Here is a 19,035-nt window from a genome sequence, read left to right as displayed (position 1 = left end):
AGGTTGTATTTTGGTGTTCAACAAGACCGACGTGTACACTGCGTTATGTGTTTCTTGAAAACCAGTAGAAGAAACCCTACTAAAAATGTGTATTAATCTCTCCCTACTCCTCATCCCGGCATACACACCACTCAGGAAAAGTGCAAAGCCTACCACCAGAACCATTAATACAGGGGTCTCAAACTCAAATGAGCTGGGGGCCAATTCTGCCAACGTCATCTGATTGGAGGGCCGGCTGAAAATGCAATGTTCTTTTTTTCAAATACCACACAAAACTGCAAACAGAAAGTGCAAGTGTTTTTATCTAGTTTTAGACACCTGTGCTAGCAACCTTAGCATTATAAATAAAATAATGATAAAATAAATATTAATACAAATTATAAAATAAATGAAAAACATAAAAAACAGGTATGTGTGTGTGTTTCACACCAAATAAAAAATATTCCTCTCATAACGTTTTTAAATCTGGCAAACTAGGCATCAGGGTTAAGAAAGCAACACCATTGGATTTTTATATCAAAATTTAAAAGGCCATGGCTTGAAAGTGGTCAGAGATAAAGTTATACTGTAAATGTAAAAATCTTTGAGTAAAACAAAAGTTTATGAAGGGGGTAAATTTACCCATCTAATTTGTCACTGGATGGCAAGCACCTCAAATTATGCACCTTTCAGTAAATACTGGATGAACATATTTAAGCAGGTTTACTTTCCTTTTTTCATATTACCCACATAACAAATTAACAGAAAAACACCTAAGATGTATACCAACACCTAAGATGTTGTGGTTTAGTAATAGAATACTACAATATAGGCCTACAATAAAGTATTCTGGTCAAACAGTTCCTATCGCGGGTAATCTGCAGTAACCAGAAGTTAGCATCATATTGCGGGTGACTTTGTAGTTCTTTAGAGCCCTATTTCTACTAGCCCTGATGTCTGTACCACATCCATTACGGACACTATCATCACGATTACCACTGCAACCTCCAAGCTATGTTGGGCAGAGGGTCGAAACAAGCATGGTATGCTTAGTGGACACCGTTGTATACACGCACCTCCATTCACAGACGCACCGTGAATATCACTGTCATAGAAGATCGATCATAATCTCCAAAAGGATATTCTCCTTCAGAATTAGAATAGGTGAATAACATAGCTTACCTAAGACTTCATCACACGTGAACGTTTTTCAACATTTGGTGTAGGCCTGGCTATTTCTGCTTAATTTCTGCTTCAATTTCTGCAACACTATGGCCTGCATCGCTTCCGCGTCATTACAAATGCACGTCTTTGTGTTTCTCGCGTGTAATACAAGTATTTCCTGAAAACTTTGCGCAGCGATTTTGGGTTTGAATCAAGCTCTGGATGTCTTGCACATAGTGGAGCAGAGTAGGCCTACAAATGAGATTTGTCACCGTACCTGGATCTATCGTCTATTTTAATCAGTATCGTTGTTTGTCGCAATTAATAGCCTCAAGGGCCGGATTACATTATTATTTTGTCATTCGTCGCGGGCCGGAATTGGGCAGGACGCGGGCCGGATTTGGCCCGCGGGCCGGGTGTTTGAGACCCCTGCTATAGACTCTGACGGTTACTGTAAACTCTGAACAGGACAGTAGACTTTGCAAAGTCTTTGTCAGTCTATGGCAATATCTGAATGTATATGGATAGTACTGTTGAATTGTTTTCCATTCTTTAACTTAATAGATGTAAGAAGTAAGCTTAGTTATTCGCTGGACATTGTACAAACTGACAAATTTAACATTTGCCCTAGGTGTCAGAATAAACGTTAGCTAGGATAGCTAATAAAACTGTATGACAGCTAGTTATTATTTCATGATCTGATATGATATGGATAACTTGACTATGTTGCAACGGATAAGAGCATGACAAGTAAAGTGACCATATTGCTTTGCAATATTTTATCCGAGAAATATTTATGGGTGTTAATTTACAGTAATGTTAACAGTAGCTTTTCTAACAATATTAGTGTTGTTATCACTTTTTTAAATAGTTATTTAAATGTGCAATCATGACCCGTTTCATCCAGCAACATTCCTGGCATTATATGACTATTAGACCCTGAACAAAGCAATACTTTGAATTACAAAGATGTAAAAGCAATGGTGTTCACTTCATCATAATGTAATACAATGTAATACGGGTGTTTGAGACCCCTGCATTAATACCTTGTCTGATGAAGCTCTGGCTCAGCTACAGGACTGTTTCGCCCTAACAGAGTGGAGTGTTTTTGAGCATGAGGACCTTCAGACTTACACACAGACCTTACTGTTCTGTACTGACCCTAGGCAGATGGGCCAGGCCCTTGAGTCGTGGATCTGCTCGAGGTTTTTTGCTACATGTATCTCCAATTCTAGGGAGTTTTTCCTCGCCCTGTTACTCATGGGCCTTCTCTGATTGTTTATCACTCTGTAAAGCGCCATGAGACATGTGCAATGTTTTGGCGCTCTATAAGTGACTTTCATTTATACTGTGGGGCATCAGCCCAGGAACTTTGGCCTAGGCTACAAACACCAGTGCTAGAGTTCCTTCTGTGTCCACAATTTCAATTTAATGTAATTATGAACGCATCTGACACTTATTTCCAACGTTTAATGGAGGTGCTGGTGTGGTGCCATTTTACACTGAATACAGACATGTAGAAAAGGTTTCAGACATGCCTTAACATTTCATTCTGGTTGTTTTTTAAAGTTATTGCACTGTCAATAATTTGTACAACACCCAATAGCGAAATCTAAGACCAAGAAATATGTAGCAGCGTAGGCTATTTGGAAAAATCCCCTCCTTTGTTTTGAAAAATAATTCTGCTCACACAGATGCTAAAAACAGCTGGGGAAGGGTGTCGCAAACCCTTCGAGCAAACAGGTGGCCAATCAGAGATTTCAAACAAACTAGGGAACATCAGGTCACAAAGCAAAAATGCCATTTTCCCTTGATTACATGCAAAAGTGAAACCGGAGTTTTTCCACATATCCACCTTGGCCGGAGTTTTCAAAAATAATCGTTTCAGTGATAACTATTGTGTAAATAACTAACTGTGTGTGTGTGTGTGTGTGTGTGTCAACTAGTTAAGCAACTCTTGATAGGAAACTCTCAAACTAGCAAAGACACGACACTGTGTATAAGATAATGAGCTCACTATCTTGAAAGTCAAGATCAGACTTTCAATGAAAGTTCAATATTATTACCTCAAAACATTCACACAATGTAAATGGTTTAAAACACAATATAGGTCTCGACATAGGTGCGTTACATACCTTAACGGCAGGTTTGTTGATGGCATTGTGACACTCAATGTGCTGGCAGTGTATAGGGTTCCAGGCTGTGTGGATACAGGGGATTAGCAGTACAATTCATGTTAGAATAAGATGGTAGCATGAAATAGGCACTGATCAGGACAGCTAAAGCAGTTAGTAAAGAGGAGTGGATTAGTGAAAAGTAAAATTATTTCAGGGCCAGGTTAGGTAAAGTATATGGGTGACAGTTTTGTGTACCAGTGTATTGTAGTCCTCTGTATTCACTGATGGCACCTGGGGGCTTTAAATTGGGCCAGTAATGGAAGAGCATCTGGACAGCGGGGGGCTTCACTTGAGATGGTCCATAGGAGATAACATAGAGGAGGTCCTAAAAGATGATAAGCAGATAAAACTGTAATGCTTACATACTCAGTACCAGAGAACATATGAAGTCCATCCATGGTTAAGCTAGAAGATATGAGGCCTTTATGTCCTTTTCCTGATCCCTCTGTGCTCCTAATGCTATGCTAATAATGAGATGTAATAGATCAGTTTTTGGAAGTGAAGTCTGTTTTTCCCTCCTCTTTGTTGCAACAAAACTATTTTTACATTTTTATATTCTTGAGCTGAGAGATAAGCAAGATGTCATCAGAACGAACCAGACCAATGATACTCACTCAGTTTAGTTTATTCAAATAGAACAGCCAATGAGAATAATATGACACCCTGTTACCCATGGGCCTTCTTTTCTTTTCTATGATTGTCTAACATTTTGTAAAGCGCCATGAGACATGTGTAATGTTTTGGTGCTCTATAAGTGAAATTAAATTCTGCTGGAAACAGCAGACTGACCGAGCAAGGAGTGTCGTAAAATATATACTCTGAAGCTGTAGGGGGAGCTCTGTATAGAAAACTGAGAAAAGTGCATATGGGGCTGTTTCCCAAAGTCGAGTATGCTTCCTTGATAGAATCCTTCCTTGCGAGTAGGGTTTTATGAAATTGAGTTTAGCAATATTAGCATTCCCAGACTCTACTTTGGAACAGACTAGCTAGTGTGAACGTGCAAGTCACCGCGGTCCATTTGAGAGCTTCTGCTGTTTACTGCACGCTTCTGTTTCGGTAGGGGCGCTGCTCAGACGCATGTCAACGCAGAGGGTTATGGGTATTTTTGTTCACCTGAGGATCCACAGATACATCCTTGAAAATTCTCAAAACGAAAGACCGAATTTCGGAGCATTCTTGACATTGGAACAGTGCTCCGCGGAGTTCAATAATGTGGCGACCTTGAGAAGACAGCCTTTCAGTATGCTTTCTCAACTTTGGGAAACATCCAGGGTCCCATTTTAACGATCTGAAACACATGGTCTGAACCAGATGGTTTAAATATGTTTAGGGTGTGGCCAATTGAACATTATTGTTATCTTGACGAGGTAATTCACCAGATGCCAGACACGTTGTTTAAGAAGGTTGTTTTTTATGTTTCTAAAATCAGTCATGGGTGTGTTTTGGGCGTAACACCCATTAAACCAATGAGAGAGACTTTGGTCATTCCCTTTAAGAGCAAGTAGCACAACATCAAACAGCGCATTGATATTTTGACAGTCAACGCAACTGAAGGAATCTGCTTGCACACAAGACATGAGACGTGTATGCAACACCAGGATTCCACTAAACCTGGCTTTACTAAAATGTGTGTGTGACTAGCAGAGTATAACCTACATGCATCTGCACTTGACTATTTTATGAACTCATCCAAACTGAAACAACCTTCACCACGGTCTTCTTGGCAACAACATAACAGTTTAACACTCAGTTATTTACTTTCGCTATTGACTGACAAGGGGTTACAATCGAAAACAGCCTGAAAAAAGCAACACTCACACCGCAATAATATTAGCCTGGAAAATCCAGACCCTGGTAATCTAGAAAGATTAAGGGTCTGGCCACGAACAATGTAATGGCCCAAATCGAGGGGCACAACAAGCATGCATTTGAAAATCTCACTCCACGCAATTGGATAACACTAGACCAATTTATTCTGAATGATTCCGGACTTTGACGCAATCAGATAACACTACGACCAATATTTACTGTTCTCCAACATTGCAGCGCTGTCTTCATCAGTTTAGCTGGTTCCCCGGGATGCAAGGGGAAAAAGTAACGTGCATCATTGCTCATTGCCAGAGTGTCTCGCAGAAACAATTCCATTGTGCTCTCGCGAGAACTCTGGATTTCCAGGGTACAATAATATGTGAATGACTGAAGACAAATATTAAGGATATCCATTATGCAGATGACTCTTTGCCTGGGACTTGTTGCTAAAGGCTGCTTACATAGCTGTGCCTTTTGCTTTAGACCAGGTTTTTCTTTGTCAGTGGTGTTCTGATTTTTAGTGACCTTGAAATTGCAATTTTTGCGCTATGGGCCTGACCACACCTATTTTTTTTCCATTGATTTCAATTGAACTGTAGGGCATGGCGAAAAAATCATTACTGCCTTGGGTGTAAGATAGGAACAAGACTTGCGTCACGTTTGGCGGCACGTTGCGCCTGGTGAAAGATAGGGCCCTAAATGTTATTTTATTGCTGTACCTGTAACTCTGTAGCTTTTATGTTAAAATCCTTAAATGGTATTCTACTGATGTAAGTCTCTTTGGATAAATGCATCTTCCAAATGAAAAAATATAAATACTTCCCAACAGATTGACATCCAGCTTGGTTCACTGACCCCAACTAAACTGGCATTTGGTTGTCATAACCAGGGTAGGAATTTCACGGCGACCACGACGGCCATGGCTTGCGTTGGCCGTGATGCCCCTTTGAAAATCAGAGGTTTACAGGCCATGGTGGCCTTGGTGCCCCCTTCTTTCAATATTCTGCTTTGCGTCCAAATAATAGCGATTTTTATTTAGCCTATGGCCTGTCAAAATAATCTTAGCATTCACAGCGCAAATTAATTTAGTCTTTTACGCAGTGGAGAAAGTGACAGCGCACGGCAGGAAAGAAAGTGCGTCCAAATTCACCCATTCTTCTCAGTTGAACTACTCGCAAAGTAGCCTACTCATCACACAGACATCAAATGAAAGAGCTTTTTCTCAGCTTTTAAACAATGTTAGACACTACCTGCTGTGGTGAACGGTTCGCGAGAAAAGTAATTCATATAATTCAATTTAATCATACATTTTATTTAAGGTTCTGCGCCCATCTCCCTACCCATTCATCTCGGTGGAATACTTCACGAACCAGTCATTCAACACACGACAAACCATATATCACAATAAACAGCAGACCCTACCGAACACAAGGTGTAAAGCAGTCCCCTGTACAGTTAGCCGTTCCAGAGTAATCCAGTTTTGAATTTGATGTGGATCAAATGGATGCATGGATGTCTCCAAATTTGGGCTTTACGTTTTAAAATGTGTTTAAATTGTTCTACATGATTTCATAACAGGCCAAATACAAAATAAATGTTACAAATATCGCCTAGATATCGGTAAATATTAACATCAGAGGACAGCTGACTAAGAGTTTGTGAAAGTACTAAAGTAGCCTTAATGATCACAAAATGCGAAGCATGCATCTAGGCTATTTGAGTTTTTTAAAGCTGAGCTGTGCTTAAATTGTTCAATCCATAACAGGCCAAATATAAAATAAATGTTAAATATAGCCTAGATATCTAAATATTAGATGATCAAATGATTTACAGTTATATGTAATATGTCATGTTTCATGTTTTTGTAATGTTTCATACAGTGATGCAGGTCTACTGCTGTGAATAGCTTTGATAATTTTTATAGCTTACTACTGTATAGTTAACTTTGGCCTTGGTGCCCTGACATGTGGCCTTTGTGCCCCCCGCCAAATATGCCCAACTGAAGGCCAAGTGGCCTTGCCCCTAAAATGGTGAAATTCCAAGCCTGGTCATAACCTAGCTCAATAGCCTCAATTGCAAAATTATGTTGGTTTATCCTTTACAACATTAGGAAGATCAGACCTTATCTGACTCAAGATGCCACATAATTTATTGTACTATTGCAATTCATTATTAGCTGGCCTGCCTGCTTGTGTAGTGAGTAAACAGTTCATTTAGAATGTTGCAGCACACTAGTATTTAATCAGCCAAAGAGGACATATGTAACTCCTCTCGTAGTTACTCCCCATTTACTTCCTATACCAGCCAGAATTAAATTCAAAGTTGATCTGCTCCCTGCTACTTCTAGGTCAAATTCAAGACTCTTCTCCTCTGTGGTTCTTCGTTGGTTGAATGATTCGCCTAGTGTTCTGTGATCCTGGGATAGTTTTGAGTCTTTCAAGAGATTTCTTGTTCTATTCTCAGTGGCACCAAAAAATGTTCTTCCCCAATACATTTTTAGATTAAAATATGGGCCTGTTGGTTATAGGATATATGTATATATATATGTTATAGGATACATATGTTTAGCTATTATATCAAGCTAAAAACATATTTTTGACAGCGGAAATAATCTGTAGCATTTGTCTATAACTATCAGTGTATGTTAGGGATCTTATTTAAACACATATATGTTCATTTACATATTCATTCACATACATGTCCATGTCCATTTGTGTTCCTACCTTCCACACTTCTTGCTTGTGCTTCATAAGACATTCCAGCAGCTGACAATGGTACACTGGTAACAGCATGCAAACACAGTTCATTATATAACATCAGTCAGAGCCCAGAGTGAAATTATTTAAATTAGAAACCTTCCCAAGATGTCTTTGAAAGTTTTACGACTTGTTTAAGACTAATGGTCAAGACAATGAAGAGATGGCAGGTTTGGCATATTGAAGTAGACCTATAGCACTTAAAATGTGCATGTATGCAGACAGGATAAACATGCTGTTCCTGCTACACCCAATGGATGAACAGCAAATAAAGATTCACTTATATAGCAGTATTATGATCAATGACACCCTACCTGGGTTAGAGGTGTATTGCATAGCTATCATAAGCATAGAGGAAGCAGAAAGATTCACAAAGGCTGGCACACCACCTTCTCTTCTGGTGGAACCTACTACAAAATATAAATCAGGTAAAAACAGATTAAGTCAAGCAAAGACACTTTGTTCTGTATAATCAACTCACAAGATAGAAAATATGTCTTTCAAGAGCTAACCTTCTAATAGGATGAAAACATAATTGTATTTTTAAATATAAGATATTTCTCATTTTATTGATAGGACAAATTTACCCTGGAAATCCAGAGTTCTTGTGAGAGCACAATTTGAATCCTTTGGCGATGAGTAATGATGCTCATTACCTATGCCCATGGAGCCAAGCTGCACTAATCACATTGGTGTATCTGATATAGGCGGACCAGAGGTGAGCTAAACAGATGAAGACAGCACTGCAACGTGGACGTCGGGAAACATTGGTCGTAGTTTTATCCAATTGCGTTGATGTCCGGAATCGGTCAGTAAACATTGATTGTAGTGTTATCCAAATGCATGCTTGGTGCCGCCCCTCAAGTTGGGCAATTTTCATTACTCGTAGCCAGACCATTGATCTTTTGGATTTGGGTCTGAATTTCCAGGCTAGGATAAATTATCATATTATAATGAAATTGTAATCATTATTATATGATTACTTGAATTGCTATAGGGTACAAGAGAGTGAAAAGCCAGCTCTATTTCTTAAGGACATCTAAAATGTATAGCAAACTCCTATTGATGTTCTACCAGTCAGTCTTCATCAGTGTTCTCTTCTATGCTGTGGAGGCAGCATTAAGAGGGACACCATGCAACTGGGTAGGCTGGCAAGCTGTGCAACTGACTACTGGCATGATTCTGCTTCTCTGCCCCAACAAATGGCAATGCCATTTTGAATTTAAGACTCAATAATTCTATCGACGAACACGAATCTAGTGTTGTTGAAGAAAGGAGGACTGTGCGCTTCAGCATTAAAAAAAAAGGGGGGGGGGGGGGGGTCTTAAATTCAAAATGGCGTCGCCCAGAAAACAAGTGGAAAAGTTACTCCAGGTAGTGTCTGTATAAACTGTCTTCTAAATAAACTTTCAGCACAATGTTGCCAATGCCTCGTTTTAAATGTTAAGAACCTAATTACACTGTCGACAAAGTGTAGAGCTCTAAAAAGTGATTTATGTGCAGTATGAGAGATGCCTTGTTGCTAACAGAACGCTATGGAAGAATCGGTAAAAACTAGATACGTTCGGAATGCTTTGGGTCTGGATAGGGTCACCCCTCGTCCATGACTCTAGCTTATGGTCATACTTAACATATATAAAACCCAACACTGGATTTCCCCTTTAACAAAGAATTTCACTGTTAAACCATTTTCACAATTTAATTTCAGGGGATGTTCAGTGACTTGAAAATGTTTTTGTAACCATCCCCTGACTTATAGTTTTCAATAACCTTTTGTCTGAGTTGCTTGGAGTGTTATATTGCCTTCATAGAGCAATTGTAACCAGGAATACTGATTAACCAGTGGTTGGGCCTTCCAGGCCCAGGGGTCCCTATACTACTACTGTATACTATTCTATACAGTTCACTGCACTCAGGTGATCTCCATTGAGAGACTACTGGCATCAATAGGTTGGACTGCTAATAAATTGGATAAGTTCATTTAAATTATTGTCAAAATGATTGTCAAAAAGGCCAAATTATATTGACCATGATTCCATTCATAAAATAAGTAAAAGAGAAAATATCCCAGGGGGTGAATACTTTTTAATAGGTGTACATATTCATCTAAATCAAATTGAATAGTGTCTGACTTGGGTTCTCAATACATGGAGGCAGTGGTGGAATGTAACGAAGTACAAATACTTCGTTACTGTACTTAAGTACATTTTCCACGTATTTGTACTTTACTTAAGTAAAATTTATAGTGCATACTTTTGACTTTTACTTCGTTACATTTTACAGCAATTATCTGTACTTTTACTCCGCTACATTTCTACAACACCATCGTTCCTTTTTACGATACATTTTATGATCAGTTTTTTTTTCTCTCTCTGACAAACACGTTTGTTTTACCGGGGGGGTTGCTACCAAAGATTCTGGAGCGCTACGTGCATTCTTAGAAACATAAGCTTCTAGTCTAGACCAGGCAAAGCGTGAGCTTGTAGCCATCTGCATTCGGTAAGCTATATTCACCAGACCCATGGCTACACTGTACATGCAACTGTGTTCTGTGCCTTTCTCTGTCTGTTATCTGCAGCGTTAGGGCCTCCTCTCCGATGAGACTGCTATCCGCGGATCAGCGAAGTTACAGGCTATGCCCATGCTTCTGTCACACGTCTGATCATTTGCGGCACAAATGAATGGTAGACTATTAATGAACCGGTGGCCGGAAAAGACGTAACATTTTCCAGATTAGGAAATATTCCTTAATTGTGTGTGATTAAATAAAGATGCATAGCCTACAATTGTGGCGTAACGTCAGCGTTCATTCAATGTCTATGCGTCTGCGCAAGTGAAACTGAACTTAATCATAAAGACACCTTTCTCAGCAACTTTTCTGTTCAATCAGCATAATAGGAATTACGATCCACCCGACGTTTCCCTTGTCTACCCCGTTAAACTTCAGGCTCTCGTGTTTTGCTGAATGATATTACTCAGCAGATCACCCTAGTAGAGAACCAGAATTACAGTCTTTAGAATTGTAGGTCAGAATGTAATGGGCCACAGATGGTAAGCACAATTGCATTAACTTAAAACTATCTAGTCGAGTATAACCTAAAACTAGCTTAGAAACTAACTAGATTAAAATGCCACAGCACATACTGATTTTTCCTTTTAGAATATAGATATTAAGAGAATAAATAATATGCAAAAAATAAATTATGCAAATACTTTTACTTTTAATACTTAAAGTACATTTAAAAGCAGGTACTTTTTACTTTTACTTAAGTAGGGTTGTCATTGTGGTATTTTACTTTTACTAAAGTAAATATTTCTCTGTGTATTTGTACTTTTACTTAAGTACTGAGTTTCAGTACTTCCTCCACCACTGCATGGAGGCATGCTGGAGACACTTGTAGCCTACTTCAAGTAAATAATTAGTAGGTTGCTTCTTCACAATAGTCCAAATGTAAATAAAGTCATAGGCATAAAGGAGTTCTATTAAAGAAGTGCAGGTTAAAGCTAGATACAACGTGCTGTCAGTTGAAATATGGACACTTTGGAATCAATGAGAGGTGGGCCTATTTGCCTTATTCACCCGGCTGTGATAACGAGGCTGAGGGGTACACTTGCCATTACACCTCAGTCCAGCAGATGGTGGTGGTAATGCACTCCGTTTGCAAACTGCCGAAAAAAGCTCACCGATTAAAGAAGAAGGGTTCACTGGCCTGTTCTTCTTCTTCAGTGAATTGTTTTTTAGCAGTTTGCAAATGGAGTGCATTACCACCACCATCTGCTGGACTGAGGTGTAATCACAAGTGTACCCCTCAGACTCGTAATGGCCGCCGGGTGAATAAGGCGAATAGCTGTTCAGACGAAAATTGTGTAATGTACTATAGGTTGTTAATAGACTGTTTCTCTGTCAACACAACATGTCCCATATTACGTTTTTCAGTAATGTTGTCCAAGGGTAGAAGGACACTGCAGCAAGTATGTTTGGAACAATAAGAATGGTACACTTACATATTGCCATAGGGAGGAAGGAGGTACTCAAATACTCAATGATGTCTTTGTGCAGGAATGGCGGAAACGTAGCTAAGGTCGAGATCATAGTATATGGTAAAGTGCTGAGAATATCATCACTGAGAAAAGGTAGGAGGCAAGTTGTGGTGTAAAATATGGCCTGTCCTAGATCTATAGGTGAGAGCAGACAAGAGGGAAAGAAAGAGAAAATAATAAAAAAGCATGATGATACATTTGGTGTAGAAAACATTTAGACACATGATTTTTCAGCTACTTCAACTATTGTTTCAGTGCATGATTTGAAAGCAAAATCAATTAATCCACACATATTTATTTGCCCGCAAATTAGCTACAAACATATCCTCTGGTCCTGGACACATTCATATCACCCAACCAAAGAAAAAAAAAACATTTATTTCAGGTTGGGAAAAATTGATGCACATTTTAATTTACAACATTTTGTTACAGCAGTGTGATCATCATCACTCACCATGCTGACCATGCTGCAGGAGGGGCACCAGGTCAAGCAAGGTGACAAGGGTGGCATAGAGTCCCTGATAGTCCAGAGAGGGGTACTCTGAGAGCTGAGCGTCCCGGCTCTGCTGGGGGGGGCACCCACCACGCTCGGCCGGGGCGTCCCGCAGAACGCTGTAAAGGAGGGAGCGAGTAACTGTAGGGTTGATGGAACTGACTTGTGGTCTTAGAGATGGGGTGAGTGGGAATGGCACAGGAAAAAGACACATGGTCATGGGCACGGCCAAATTGGAAGCCTCCTGGCTCTCCTTTCTGCCTGTACGGGACAGGATGCTGCTCCAGGGAGGGGGAGGGGGGAAGAAGGGGAACAGGGGAAAAAAAGAGACAACAAAGACACAAAGAAACAGCACATTACATTGAAATGGCACTACAGAGACAGTGTAAGTAGAAAAAAACTAAGCCCAGATAAGCTCCACATAGGATGCAGTGTCTTGGCCAAACAAAGGTTGCTGATAATATAGCTCTTTTTTCAGTGTTTTCCAATTGAAAGTAACACTAGCAACTCAAAAAGAGAGCAAACACTCACAAATAGGAGACTGCAAATGCTGCAATGATCACTGCATCTTATGCGTATCTGGTGACAAGGAGCAAAAATATAAAAAATAGCATGTTTTCAGTGGCAGCCCTGTACTTCTCCAAATAAGCCCATACTCCAAATGAAGCAACATTATGAGTCAAATTATTCAAAAGGGCCAATAGATTTCTAGGAAAAGATAAAACGCTATCTCTGTCACAATATGTGCATAGCAATATCACACAGTCTTGGGGAAAATACAGAGGTGACACTTCTGAAACATGCATTAGCCAGTAATAAACATGTATGTAGGGTCTGACAGAAAAAATAATGCTCCCTGATCACAACACATGTTTATTGCACAGTAAATCAAAAATGTGTAAATACATTATGATACTGTCTCAGTATCATTACAGAGGAAAGAAGTAATGATATCCAACAGGCATATGGATTCCAATTCTGAAATAGATGTTGCTAATCTACAGTTGGGAAGGGGAAGAAATAAACACTGTAATGGATAAAGGAAGTTGTTTCAAACAGGATGACTGGTAACATTATGAACTAATGGGGGATGTATGTGTACCCTGTTTTCTATGTCAACCATTTGCATTTTAAACTGTGATGAACCAACATAAGAGAGCATCTTTTGATGATCTACTGTAAGTTGTCTACAACAAACGATTTAGTGTGCAGGTTTCAATGTTTTAAGAGTGAATTACCACGGTGCTGTTATTCTTGAGAATCCATTATTATGGCAAAACAAATGGGAATTTGAATCTCAGGGTAGTTTCACGATCAGGGTAAACGCTTGATATTTTCCACATAACCTGTCTGTGCACTTACAATTATCTAACATAATCAGATGTATGTTATTATTAGGGCTGTCAGAATAACACAAAAATAAAGCTGATTAATCACATTTCGTAGTGACATTTGACCCAGTGCAGTCTGGCTACAGTGACTGAAGGAGGCAGACGAGAAAGCACTGCTTGGTCCTGTGAATGCAAAAACTGCCAGACCATTCATACTGTACTCACATGTGGTGCATGTGTCAAATGCACGTATCTGATGTGTGTGCTATTTGTTTTTGCAAGTTTTATACATTGGAAACATTTACTTACTCACTTCCTGTTGGATGTGACATTTTACACCGATGACGCTACACCACAAACATGTGGGGTACAATGATACGCTTCCAAGTAATCAATATGACATACATGTTGTGATATGCAGTGCAACAATTGACAAGTTATCCTTAAAATTCCTTTCAGTCTACCCTCTGGGCATAAGGGCGCGCTATAGAGTCCCTGGGCCTCACTTGGGGCCAAATTTCTGTCCCAGAGTAGAGAGTTTGAGGGATGATATGGATGCCAAATTTCATGATTTGTCACCAGTGGGAACCATTGATTTCTTACGTGGCAGGGGGTGGAGGGGCACGAGTTACCAAATGTGAAATTAATCTGATGAAACTCCTAGGAATGGTAGAGCTAAGACCAATGAAATAGCCATTCTATCTGTTGCCAGATGGTGGTGCTATGGCAGACATGTATTTTAGACATGTAAATATCATCATTACCATAATAATCAATGAACTGTTAAGTTTCAGCCAAATCAGCCAATGCTTTGTGACATTGACATGTTTTGTGTTTATTCAGCAAAATATTTAAATTAATTGCATTTGAAACACGTTTCAAAATATCAACAATCCCTTTACTATTTAACATCAACATCTTGACATAATGTCCTCTTATTTGCATATGGTTCTGATGAACCACCTAGGAGAAGTGTGTTGAAATCGATCATGTGCCACGACTGTAATAGCCATTCTTTTGGCAGATGGTGGTGCTATGCCAAATATGCATTGTGGGCATGTGAATATCATCATTACCATAAAAACCTGTGCGGTTTGAGCCATTTCAGGACATTGCAACATATCAAAGAAGCTTCTCAATTTAGAATCACCAACTTCTCAACATCACGTTCATGTATACCAACTTTGACATGAATCGAATTAATCGTCTAGGAGAAGAATTTCAAAATTGATCATGTCACAACGTAACCTGACACCGCCAGATGGATTGCTTCGTATTTGCTCCACATATAAGTTTTTATTTCCGTTGGAGAACGTTTCGGAGGTGGCGAAAATATTGGTTAGCTGATTGGATAAACCATCTGACGGGCCAAATCAACCAATCAAATCAACAAAGCGTTCTTCTAATGCCATATTTTAACATACAAGTGAGGTAAGTAGCAAACGTTAACGTTTTTAAACTTACCATTTGTATGTGACATGAACCTCATCAATGACAATCCCCACCAAGTTTTCATGGTAGGCTACACTTCTGAAGAAAGCATATTCCTTCTCGTTAAGTAACTAAGATTCAGGGCTAACACTTACTGGAATTGGCCGTGGAGGATGTCTGTGTCCTTCATTCCTCCCTGCTACTTTGCAGAGACTCCTAGCTTCCCCAGGAATACTCGAATATTCGGATAAAACTTCAGCGACAGCTATGCTCATCTCATCCGTGGAAGTCGCCATGTTGTTTAAATTGAACAGTAGCTTCTCGTTGCGTCACACCTAAACCCGCCTTAAAAACCAACGCTGATTGGACGTTTTTTTGGCCAAAGGCTCCAAATTTTCTCTATCGGAGAGATGCCAGACTGATCTGCGAGGGAAAATCTAAGGCTCGCAAGATCAGGATGGTCTCCCGAGGCTAGTCACAACGTACAAAATCCCAAATACCTCACTTCCTGTTTGGTATGGCTAATGTAGTGCACATATAAAACTTGTTAGTCTTGAGGAAATTCAAATTCATTCTTGACCAAATTTTGCGTGTGTAGGTGAAACAATATGCCAACCACGAGACTAGGGAGTCCCTGTGCCATGCCCGGGGCCAAGCCTTTGTCCGCGAGTGAATTTTTGTATATTTGCAGACACATGACTGTCACGTGATGGCATCATGGGCTTCAAAAAGATAAGAAAATGTAAATGTATTACATTATGATGAAGTGAACACCATTGCTTTTACATCTTTGTAATTCAAAGTATTGCTTTGTTCAGGGTCTAATAGTCATATAATGCCAGGGATGTTGCTGGATGAAACGGGTCATGATTGCACATTTAAATAACTATTTAAAAAAGTGATAACAACACTAATATTGTTAGAAAAGCTACTGTTAACATTACTGTAAATTAACACCCATAAATATTTCTTGGATAAAATATTGCAAAGCAATATGGTCACTTTACTTGTCATGCTCTTATCCGTTGCAACATAGTCAAGTTATCCATATCATATCAGATCATGAAATAATAACTAGCTGTCATACAGTTTTATTAGCTATCCTAGCTAACGTTTATTCTGACACCTAGGGCAAATGTTAAATTTGTCAGTTTGTACAATGTCCAGCGAATAACTAAGCTTACTTCTTACATCCATTAAGTTAAAGAATGGAAAACAATTCAACAGTACTATCCATATACATTCAGATATTGCCATAGACTGACAAAGACTTTGCAAAGTCTACTGTCCTGTTCAGAGTTTACAGTAACCGTCAGAGTCTATAGCAGGGGTCTCAAACACCCGGCCCGCGTCCTGCCCAATTCCGGCCCGCGACGAATGACAAAATAATAATGTAATCCGGCCCTTGAGGCTATTAATTGCGACAAACAACGATACTGATTAAAATAGACGATAGATCCAGGTACGGTGACAAATCTCATTTGTAGGCCTACTCTGCTCCACTATGTGCAAGACATCCAGAGCTTGATTCAAACCCAAAATCGCTGCGCAAAGTTTTCAGGAAATACTTGTATTACACGCGAGAAACACAAAGACGTGCATTTGTAATGACGCGGAAGCGATGCAGGCCATAGTGTTGCAGAAATTGAAGCAGAAATTAAGCAGAAATAGCCAGGCCTACACCAAATGTTGAAAAACGTTCACGTGTGATGAAGTCTTAGGTAAGCTATGTTATTCACCTATTCTAATTCTGAAGGAGAATATCCTTTTGGAGATTATGATCGATCTTCTATGACAGTGATATTCACGGTGCGTCTGTGAATGGAGGTGCGTGTATACAACGGTGTCCACTAAGCATACCATGCTTGTTTCGACCCTCTGCCCAACATAGCTTGGAGGTTGCAGTGGTAATCGTGATGATAGTGTCCGTAATGGATGTGGTACAGACATCAGGGCTAGTAGAAATAGGGCTCTAAAGAACTACAAAGTCACCCGCAATATGATGCTAACTTCTGGTTACTGCAGATTACCCGCGATAGGAACTGTTTGACCAGAATACTTTATTGTAGGCCTATATTGTAGTATTCTATTACTAAACCACAACATCTTAGGTGTTGGTATACATCTTAGGTGTTTTTCTGTTAATTTGTTATGTGGGTAATATGAAAAAAGGAAAGTAAACCTGCTTAAATATGTTCATCCAGTATTTACTGAAAGGTGCATAATTTGAGGTGCTTGCCATCCAGTGACAAATTAGATGGGTAAATTTACCCCCTTCATAAACTTTTGTTTTACTCAAAGATTTTTACATTTACAGTATAACTTTATCTCTGACCACTTTCAAGCCATGGCCTTTTAAATTTTGATATAAAAATCCAATGGTGTTGCTTTCTTAACCCTGATGCCTAGTTTGCCAGATTTAAAAACGTTATGAGAGGAATATTTTTATTTGGTGTGAAACACACACACATACCTGTTTTTTATGTTTTTCATTTATTTTATAATTTGTATTAATATTTATTTTATCATTATTTTATTTATAATGCTAAGGTTGCTAGCACAGGTGTCTAAAACTAGATAAAAACACTTGCACTTTCTGTTTGCAGTTTTGTGTGGTATTTGAAAAAAAGAACATTGCATTTTCAGCCGGCCCTCCAATCAGATGACGTTGGCAGAATTGGCCCCCAGCTCATTTGAGTTTGAGACCCCTGGTCTATAGCAACCTTATCTCTCCTTAATACTCACGAAACACAAAGAAAAGAAAACAAACTAAAATTGCATCTCTGAGGAACTGCAAGAGTGGGCTTGATCAGGTGCAGTTTTCCAAAAGGATCGCAACAGTAACTCATTTTTCGGTCATTCCGTGTCAAATCAGATAAGGTTGTTGCTGCACCGTCTCAGATTTTGATCAAACCTTATCTATATCATCAATGGGTCCTAAAACCAAGGCCTGGGAAATATTTCTGTGCAAATCTTATGTCTTCATAATATCTTTTTCAGACCTTGAAATTCTTTCATTTTTACAGCTTGAAAAACATGTGCCATGTTTGGGCATTAATATCTTGACAAATATTTTCCCTAGCCTCCTTACATTTTCTAGGGTGGAAGACCAACTCATAAAAAGCATGTGTAAACAATTTAAAGTCTGTACTAAATGTCTCCTGACTTTCGAAAGTGCCCTAGATTTTGGAAAAATGAGCATTAAGTGTGATATTGAGGGTATTTTTTTCCATTTGGTATCAGTCACCATTTCCTCTTCAAATACATCAACAGTTTATTAATGTTTTCCCACAATTTGAAGTCTCCACATGACCATGACAATAATAAGGATAAAACAAGGTGTTTTTGTACAGTATTTTTGTGTCATTTTCAAGCAACTGGAATGGTATGTGGGGTAGCTAGTAGGACCATAAAAATCTATGTGGAAATAGCTAAGTATATGGACATTTAGTGTGTAAAGTACCAATATTGTCCCAAGTAAAACTGAAACTAAAACTAAAATCTATTGTTTATTGTAAATGTTTATTTTGGTGTTCCCAAAACACCTGTAATTACATACCTTTATTCTGTGAATGGCACTTGGGACAATATTAGTACTTTCCTAGAGAAAGTAAAGAATGTTTGTCTTCCATTTTACAAAAAGTTTGGTCAGGCTAGGAATAACACTTTTTAAGATATCAATGTCCAAACATGCAGAAATCCGGTGGGAAATGCTAGAGTCATCAGGTGGGAAAGACAGGTAAAGTTGAGTGTCGTCTGCATAACAGTGATTAAATCCATGGGAGCGAATGGTCTCACCTAAATATATACTGATCCCTGAGGCACACCTGTGGTGAGGTCATAAAACTTATACC

General features: G+C 39.1%; 1 protein-coding gene across 6 annotated transcripts in view; it reads right to left on the bottom strand.

The window, feature by feature from the left end:
* LOC121709816 (protein unc-79 homolog) overlaps positions 1 to 19,035 on the bottom strand; it is a 311,977-nt gene that overhangs the window by 244,723 nt on the left and 48,219 nt on the right. For 4 of the 6 annotated variants that reach the window (XM_042093431.1, XM_042093433.1, XM_042093432.1 and 1 more), the window contains exons 3-8: positions 12,381 to 12,697; positions 11,891 to 12,061; positions 8,200 to 8,295; positions 7,853 to 7,908; positions 3,516 to 3,645; positions 3,279 to 3,343 (exon numbers count right to left, since the gene is read on the bottom strand). In XM_042093431.1, the coding sequence (XP_041949365.1) occupies positions 3,279 to 3,343; positions 3,516 to 3,645; positions 7,853 to 7,908; positions 8,200 to 8,295; positions 11,891 to 12,061; positions 12,381 to 12,697 (835 nt within the window). Of the gene's footprint in view, positions 1 to 3,278; positions 3,344 to 3,515; positions 3,646 to 7,852; positions 7,909 to 8,199; positions 8,296 to 11,890; positions 12,062 to 12,380; positions 12,698 to 12,950; positions 12,999 to 19,035 lie in introns of all 6 variants that reach the window. The other 2 variants (XM_042093435.1, XM_042093434.1) reach the window with 2 other exon arrangements.

Source organism: Alosa sapidissima, chromosome 5 (assembly GCF_018492685.1).
Source record: "Alosa sapidissima isolate fAloSap1 chromosome 5, fAloSap1.pri, whole genome shotgun sequence".
NCBI lineage: Eukaryota > Metazoa > Chordata > Actinopteri > Clupeiformes > Clupeidae > Alosa > Alosa sapidissima.
This window is presented reverse-complemented; position numbering and strand designations above follow the sequence as displayed.